Source organism: Oryzias latipes, chromosome 17, assembly GCF_002234675.1.
Source record: "Oryzias latipes chromosome 17, ASM223467v1".
In the NCBI taxonomy this organism is placed as follows: Eukaryota; Metazoa; Chordata; class Actinopteri; order Beloniformes; family Adrianichthyidae; genus Oryzias; species Oryzias latipes.
The window spans coordinates 9,390,535-9,399,382 of NC_019875.2; the positions used below are offsets into that span (position 1 = coordinate 9,390,535).

Below are 8,848 nucleotides of genomic sequence, written 5' to 3' on the forward strand. Positions count from 1 at the left end.
TGACTCATCTACTTACTGTTCTTAGCACTGTTGTCACTTTAAACTGCTACTTTAACCATCTCATTGCTCTTATTGCTGTTATTCTTCTTATTATTACTGTTATTTATCTATTTTGTTTTAATTTATTTTATTATTTTATAAGCTGATTACGCTGTGGGGTGAGAGGAAAGTAATTTCATCTGTGCAGTATGTCATGTGCATGCAGCACATTTAACAATAAAGCTGACTTTAACTTTGACTTTAACCTGCTGTATCCCCTTTGGGGGTCACAGGGGTGCCACGGCCTAACCTGGCCACAGTTGTGTGAAGGCGGGGTACACCCTGGACAGGTCGCCAGCCTGTCACGGGGCACATCCCCAATTTGTTGTTTCAAAACGTACAAGAGTTCTTTACTGGCCCTTTTTCTCCGCACAACATAAGTTTCTCCCCCTTGATTGTTCTTCACAATCAAGACAACCCCCCAGCTTTGCAAATTGTGTGGAAAGATTGTCCATCAACTTACTGCGACTTTTAGCAGAGACACTTTTCACACTCTTTTAGAATTTTCCTGTGTAGGTGTAGTAAAATGCAAGTGATGGTTTTAAATTAAAAGTTCAAATCAAGCTATGCAAATGTTAAATTTATTTTACTGTTTAGCAGTTTATTTATTTTGTTGTTTTACTTTGATTTCAGGCAACTTTTTCCAAAAATGATCACATTTTTCAGTCATTGAAAAGGTATTTTTAAGCCTCATTGCAAAACATGAAGATTGATTATTGTTTTCCCACCTAAGCTTATTTTTCTCCCAGCTCAAACAGCTGACTGCAGAACAGCATGACCCAAGTTCAGGAGGTGTCAGCAGGAGTTCAGCGGGAGCCGTCCTGAGCCCTCCCTGCCCGTCCAGCCCCACGCCTCCCGCTGGAGAAGGAGCGTGGCGGGAGGAGGGGCAGATCTGGGAGCGATTTCATCAGACGATAAACTAATCCCTCCCGCCCACAGATTTTCCTCTGAGCTAATACTTACAGTAATGACACAGCAAAGACTTATCTCAGCACGAGGGGAAGTTAATTAATACACTCCTCTCCGAGCACTGCTTCAGATCAACGACTTATGCAAAATGTGACTTTAATTATCATATCGTGCAGAGGGGATCGGCATCAACAAACAGCATCCTGTAAACAAAAACGTCCTGTTCCCCGCAGAAAGATGACAACCAAGTGACCCTGCACTAAAGTAACTTTACATATAGATGTGTTTTTTAAAGTGTTGTAGTAACGCACCGGATTTTGAAAAAGATCCTTTGTAAAACTGTCAGACGGTGCATTTTTAAAGTGAATAATGACTCTTTTAAAGTTTTGGTCATTCTGGAATGTGAGTGACTCATCCCGACTCATGTTTGCGTCCAAAAAATGCTGGTGATGTCTTTGTGACAAACAAGAAACTCCGAAAATTCACATGTTTGCATCAACATGGAAACTTCTGTGAGGCCATCAAACTATATTTTTCATGTACTATGAACCACATATGCTAAATTTAAAAAAAGTGAGTCTCTACTGACACTTGCATGGCTAAAAACAAAGTTGAAGAGCGACAAAGTGAGGGTTAAAGGAGGTCTACCGTTTTTCCGCACAATAAAGTGTACTTTAAAGAACAAATTTTTTCATAAAAATATTCCAGAGCATTTTATATATGGATTCATTCTGGTTGTGTTTACTGATAATGAAGCAACTTTGAGAGGAACATGGAACTGAGTCAAAATGTTAGTCTGTTATTTTTTGTCTGAGTTCCAAACCAGGTTGGGTTTTATTGTGAAAATGCTAATGCATCAAAGTTTGCCAAATGACCATTTATTGATAACATACCTTATAATCCACAGCAGAACATACCGTATTTACATGTTCAGTTCTTTACTCACTACTGGGAATATAAATGAACTGCAGCTGGCAAATAAAATGGTGGATGACAAAAAATATGATGTATTTTAATAACTAAGAATTAAAAAGACAATTAGACATGTAAGAAAGCTAAGAGTAAATATTATGGTGCTAAACAATACAAAACAATGACTAAACAAGTGATCAAAAAGTCTGATTACATGCAGACTTATGGGTTAAATTAGGTAAAAGAAGTGCTGCTAACAAAAGGCAAAAAGACTGAGTAAAGTGGAAAATATTAAACCAAATGTACATGACACAAAATTAACTGGTGAACCTTAAATACATGAACAGGAAAAAGATGAAACTCCAAAAGCCCACTGAGACGACTGTTGTTGTGAATTTGGGCTATATAGATAAAATTGAATTGAATTAAGAGCTGAGTAAAACTAAACATGTTAGACATGTAAGAGAGGACAGAGGAGTAACTGAACATGTTTGCACAACAAAATTTGCAAAAGTTCAGACTAATTTGATCTGTTTTTATGGAAAAAGCAGATTCTTGTCTTTCTAAAGGAAAAAATGTTACAAAACAAAAGGAGACTTCTGAGCAATGTAAACATGTTTGGTTTTTTACATTTCTTACATTAAAAAAAACATACAGGATGACAACATGGTGATACGTAAAACAGTGTGTGAGTCTGTGAAGTGGGGTATAAAGTAATAGTAGTAAGTCACTAGTATTATTTGCTAATAACAAAAGTAACAAAAACACATTATCAGAAATTGTGATGTTAATACTTAGAAATACGTTTTTCACAGGAAAGTCCAACAGAAAAGTGACAAAAAAAAGACAAAAAATAGAAAAAATTAAATGAAATGATATTTTGTAGTGGTTTCAGTGCACAAAACCTGTGCAAGAATGAACAGCATATATTTATCTTTGGAAATAGAGGATAATACAGAAAATCCAATTTTATTGTGATTTTTTTAATGCCAAACTTGATTACACTATTAATAATAACTTGGGGAAATAGTTATACAGAGTGAGTCAGTGAAATGGTGAGTGGGAGGGGCTGAAACGTTTCTTTTTTTAAAAGGGATTCTTCCTGTTGACGTGTTTTGTTTGGTCGGTTTGTCTGTGCAATTCTAAGTAAGAAATGTCTCAGAGGACACTAAATGTGCACAAGAAGTCAAACAAGAACTGAATTAAGATTCTTTAACAGTTCAGGTCCTGCTGTGAGAACGAAACAAAGCTGGTCTGGATCCTAGATCCACGCGGTGAGCTGATGGAGCTGTCAGGCTCCAAAAGGAACCAAGTCAAATCTTTCCTGTTTTGCATCATAGTTCCATCAAGCTGAGAGAAGCAGCCGAACCAGACGAGGGAAAGCTGGACCCCCCCCTGAGCTGCAGCTGCATTACATCTACAAAGAGGCGGTCTGCAGGTTCCACAGCTCCTTCATAGTGAAGCATGATGGGATAGGGGGTGACAGCAGCAGTGTGGGGGGGGGCTTCGCTCTTCCGGGCCTCAGATGGAGCCGTACTGAGCGTGGTGTTCCCGCAGGCGGGGGGGCTTCCTGCGCGGATCACTAAAGAGCTGGAACCACGGTGGCTCTGTGGTGAAGTCCCTCTACAGAAACCCCTTCAGACGTCAGGAGCTGTCATCCCAAACACAAAGAGAACCCCAAAACAGCCTCATTTTCACCGTCTATCAGAGAAAACATGACAATATGCGCCTCCTAAGCCTGGTGACAACAGTAAATGTGCAGCCTCATCATCAAAACCAAATGGATCTCGGCCATTATTTTGCTGGCTGCCACCAGGAAACATCATTCCAGGAAAGATGGAAAAAAATCAAACATCTGTACTGGTACTAGGGCTGTAACGATTCATTTTAGCAACAATTCCACTGAATTCAATATTTGCTGTTGCTGATTCAATTTACTTTAAATTTTGGTTCATTTTAAATGATTCACTGACCTAAAATCAAGGACAGTTTTAGCCAAAACTTTCAGCAGTGTTACTCAGAGATAAACACCTGGTACTGAACAGTACAGGTGACGTTTTCCAGATTCCTTTGTATTTCTTGAAAGAAAATCAACTGTAAATTAAATATCTGTAGCAACAAACAAGTAAACAAGAATGAATGTCAAATCCATTCACATTTTAGTTTCCTAAAGTTCAGCCCACTGTTGTTTTTTCACACCTGATAGCTTGATCATTTCATGCTGTCATCACGTGTGTTGTCCGCTGTGATGCATTTGGTCGTTTTTACGATAAACCTACAATTTCTCAATCCATTTGGTATTTTCCGATTTTGATTTGATAATCCATTGATCTCATTTTGAAATGAATTTTTAATGGCATAGGATCGATGTGATTCTGCCTCAGACAGATCAATCGGATTGGATCGTAGGAATGGAAATTGATTTATCGATTCATTAACTGTTAAACTGCTAATCTGTACACAATCAATACAACCCTTCTCCTCGTTAAAGTGACCTTTGTCTGTGACCTTGGCAGTAAGGCTGCCCTCAAGATAACTGTTCCAGAGATATCCCAGACATTCCATTCAAGGCATGAAACAGCTTAATGCTTCAAAACGATTCAAAACATTCCAGAACACTTCAAATTTTTTTTAATTGATTCAAAACAATTCAAAGTACTTCACGACCGTCTGAAAATGTCACAAGAACAGAGAACGTCTTTTGTGAACGTTGGAAGATTGAGATCTCTGTTAATTTAAAAAATACAACATGAAATATGATGTTTCATTTTTGATATTTGCCCCCTTGTGCTTTTAGCATAAAGAATTCTGACATCCTGTTGCTGTTTCCCTCATTCAGAATGTACAGACGTTTCTTTGAGAATGAACACACAGTTTACCGTACTATTTTTGTTTTTGTTTTTCTCACATTATTGTTTCAGAACAGTGGGCTTCTTTTATTTTGAAATTTTGCATGTGGAAGTAACTTAATTTCTGTAAACTCAGATTTTATTTTGGGCTATGTTACATTCACAGCAGCAGTCGGATGAAATCTGGGTAGATTTTGACTCCATCGTCAAATCTTTGGTTTATTAAACTCTGTTCTGTTTGGACTTTTGAGCCAACAGCTGATGAAGAGACGAGACGCACTATGATCATGTGACAATTCAGCGGAAAACGCCGTTGAGTCTGGGAAATGTTTTCATCCAGAACCACATGGATCTACACCACCATGAAGAATCTGTCTTCAGGTTGGAGTTTGAGAAGCTCGTTCACACAGCAAAGCTTCAAGTGGCGCCACAGAGAAACACACTTCCTGCTGCCAAACACGGACCCCAAGTCACACATGACGACACAACCAGCTGCAGGTTCTGTTCAAACGACTGGAGCAAAGAAAGTTCAGCGCAAACGGGATCTTCACACTTTCAGAGGAGCCAATGTAGTCCCAGACGCGCGCACACACACACACACACACAAATACAAATTTGGACACATACACTCATATAGAAAAAATACACATACATACACGCAAACACAAATAGACATGCAAAAGATACTCATGCACAAGCAAAAACACACAAATTGATATTTACTTAATCAACTGCACACAGATCCACATACACTCACACCGAAAGAAATACAAGTGCACACACACGCGGACACACAAACAGATACTTAAACAAATGCACGCACAAATGCATACTCACACAAACACGGACACACACAGGTAAAAAAAAACATGCAAACAAACACACACACACACACGCAGACACAATGAATACACACAACACTCACCCTTCCTCACATGTGCGTACAAACACACACTAGTATTTAGAGAGACTAAAAGATTAAAGAAAGATTGAAGAACAGAAATCCAAAAAAGGAAAGAAATGGAAATATTTCTAGATGGAAAAAAGGAAAAAGGCTATAAAAGTGAATCAATGGATGAAGGACGAGTTAAAGACTGAGGTTAAAAAAAATGAAAGAAGAGTAAAGAAAGAATAAAATAAAGTAAATGTGAACTATGGAAGATTTGGAAAAACAACAGGGGGAACATTCAAAAATTAAAAAAGGGGATGAATGAAAACTAAAATGAAGGTAATTTAGGAAAAAAAAAAGTTAGAAAACACTGAAAGAAAAAAGGAAAGAAAGAGTAGATGAAAAAAAATGAATAAAATTCAGAAAAGGTACAGAAGTAAAATAAAAAGCCTTCAGAGGATCAAAAGAAAACGAAAAAATGACATTGACCGGTAGGTGGAGCTCCACATGTTCAGAGCTGCAGCGCTTCGCCGCGCGCGCGCGTGGGCGGTGGACAGCTCCCGGTGCTGAAGGCTGTGCAAACAAACTGCGGCGTGTCTGAACCCGCAGAACTAAAGCGCAAAGGCAAAGTCTGCGCTGTTTTCTGCAACATTTTGCTGCCATAAAAAGTTTCTGCGGCTGAAAACAACACATGTGGATGACGGGGTGGCGGGGTAAAAGATGCGTTGGTGCAAGGGGAGCTGAAGATGAGGAGAAGATGGAGCTCACCTGGTTGGTGGAGAGCTGCGCGCTCTCGGAGATGAGCAGCTGCACCAGGACGTGGAGCCCCGAGGTCAGGAGGCCAGCCAGGATGGCCCAGGTGAGCGGCAGCGGCAGCATGTTGTAAGTGGCGAACAGGGTAAAGAGCACGTACCCCACCCCGTCCCCCAGCAGCCCGTAGCCCAGCCCGGCCGCCAAGATCTGCGTGGCCATGGCCACCCAGGTCACCACGCCGCTGTACTGCAGGTAGCTGTGCGACGTGGTGTCCTTCCGCACCACCACTAAGGCACAAATGACGACCTCGATGCCCGTGAAGAAGCCCAGCAGCGTCCCCTTGATGGGGTCCATGGGGGAGGAGGCCAGCGTGAGGTGGAGCACCAGCAGGGTGAGCTTGGTCACCACGTCCAGGATGTTCATCACCACCACGGATTTGCGCCTCTGGCCCAGGAAGTAGCGCTGGTACAGCTGCTCCAAGTCGCGCGACTTGAAGGAGTTGCGCAGGGTGGGGAAGATGACCCCCCGATAGGTGTAGCCCCAGTTCAGGAAGAAGTCCGAGTTGCTCGGCGCGCAGTCGAGCTGAAGGAAGCCCAGGTCGCTGCTGGCGCGCTCCGGGAACACTTTGGTCCCACCGTTGTTGTGCCGGTCCCCGACCGACGTCCGCCCCGCGGACTGCTTCCGTGCGCCCGAACCGGGCTCGTACTGCTGGTCCGAGCCGCTGCTCCGAGCCGCCCCGCCTCCCCCGCCCTGCTCGTGGATGAAGCGCTGCTCGGTGATGTGGCGCACGGCGGTCTGCCACAGCAGGCGCTTGGGTCGCGCGCTGCCGTTGCCGCCGTTGCCGCTGTTGATGGTGTACAGCTCCTCGCTGGCGCTCGAACAGCGGACCTCGGACAGCTCCATCCCGCCGCGCGCTGCTCTGACGCCTGTCGTGGGCTTTTACCTCTGTGTGTCGGCTCCTCTCCTCCCTCAGCGCTGTTGGGGAGACGACATCCTCTCGTGTGCATCGAACCGGGGGCGCGTGCTTTTCTCACGGCGTGCGGCGAGAACGGCACGTGGGGAATTGTGGCTGGAGGTCATCTTCAAGAAGCGGGTCCAGTGAAGAAGAAGCGGTGCGTGGATCCTGCACGAGAGGAACTCCCAGATCAGCGCCGCCGCGCGCCGCGCTGAAGGCACCATGGGGGGAGAGAGGAGGAGGAGAAGGAGGAGTGGGGGGGTCACGGGTAGCCCAAATCCACGAAGGGGTGGGGAGGTGGGGGTGCAAGCGGCGGCAGATTTCTTTGAACCTTAACGACGGCTGGTTCGTGCGTCGGTGGCACAGCTGGATCCGCTTAAAGACCCATTATTTCCTGTTTGCGCGTGCGGCTGCACAGAACACCAGCAAAATCCCGCGTCTTTTTTAGCAGCATTCAAAAAGAAAAACCCAAGAAAATCCAGGAAAAGAGAGCAAAAAGAAGAAAAGTGTAAAATCCCAGAAAAAATAATAATCACAAATTGCAACTTGGTAGGCGCGTGAGGGTTTTCACGCGGGAACAGCGAGCAGGAGGATCAGCCGTCCTTCTCCATGGACTCGGCTTGTCGCGCGAGGCGAAGGCGCGCGTCTCCATCCAGAAAAATGCCGCGTGAGGTTAAGAGAGTGGAGCTTTCTTCCTCCTCCTCCTCCAGGTCCACCTGCTCCGGTTAGCCGTCTCTCCGCGCGCTTCTCCTGGCTGCTCGCGCGCTCCTCGGTGTTTGAAACGCAGCAGCCGCCGCGTGGAGGAGATCTGAAGAGGCGCGCGGCGGGGCCAGCGAGTCTGCTGCGCTCCGCTTTGACGTCATTGCGGCGCGTGTGCGCGTGTCTTCCCTTTTTCTCGTCCCACACTTTTCTTCTTCTCTCTTCCGCATCTCTTTCTGCTTTCCTTCTCAGTCTTCCACGTTTCCTTCCCTTCATCTTGAATCAGGAACGTTTTTTTTTCTTCTATGTTTTTCTTCTTCTTTTTTTTTCTAAACATTTGATGTAGCTTCATAAGTAAAAATCATGTTTACTGCAGAGACCTAAATGCTGAGTCAAGATCAAACTGGATATTTTACATGTTTTGTTTTTATCATTCATGTCATCTAAATAAAAAAAAAGCAAAACATAAAAATAAAATCCTCAGAAAAATGAATCCTCAGTAGAAACTGGCTGCCTCTGCCAGGTCAAAGGTCCATTGCAACCATAGAGTTTTTTGTTTATCTGGACCACACGAGGATGTGGATTAACTTTTGTGCCTCCACCTTAAAGTGAATTTCTAAAGTTCGCCGAGCAACCAAAGCGCAAACTTGCCGCCGCAATGTTGTTGCCATGGTAACAATGGGCTTTTACCATGTTGTTTGATGTGATTTGGGAAGTTCCTTTAAGTCAATTAGGTGTCCGTTTCAAGACCACTATATTATCGAACCATTCAGTTTATATTTTTGTACAACTTTATTGTCTAAAATGAAATAAACCAAAAGACACAACTTTAAATTATATCTA

The 8,848-nt window shown here is 43.5% G+C and overlaps 1 protein-coding gene across 3 annotated transcripts in view; it reads right to left on the minus strand.

Annotated features, from left to right (window-relative positions):
- Positions 1-8,198, minus strand: part of adcy8 (adenylate cyclase 8) — a 134,872-nt gene extending 126,674 nt beyond the window's left edge. The window contains exon 1 of one of the 3 annotated variants that reach the window (XR_002875123.1): positions 6,367-7,254. Coding sequence is in view for 2 of the 3 variants with exons in the window: in XM_023965391.1 (XP_023821159.1) it covers positions 6,367-7,254 (888 nt within the window). In the remaining variant the exon portion in view is untranslated. Of the gene's footprint in view, positions 1-6,366 lie in introns of all 3 variants that reach the window. The other 2 variants (XM_023965391.1, XM_023965392.1) reach the window with 2 other exon arrangements.
- Positions 8,199-8,848: the final 650 nt, after the last annotated feature.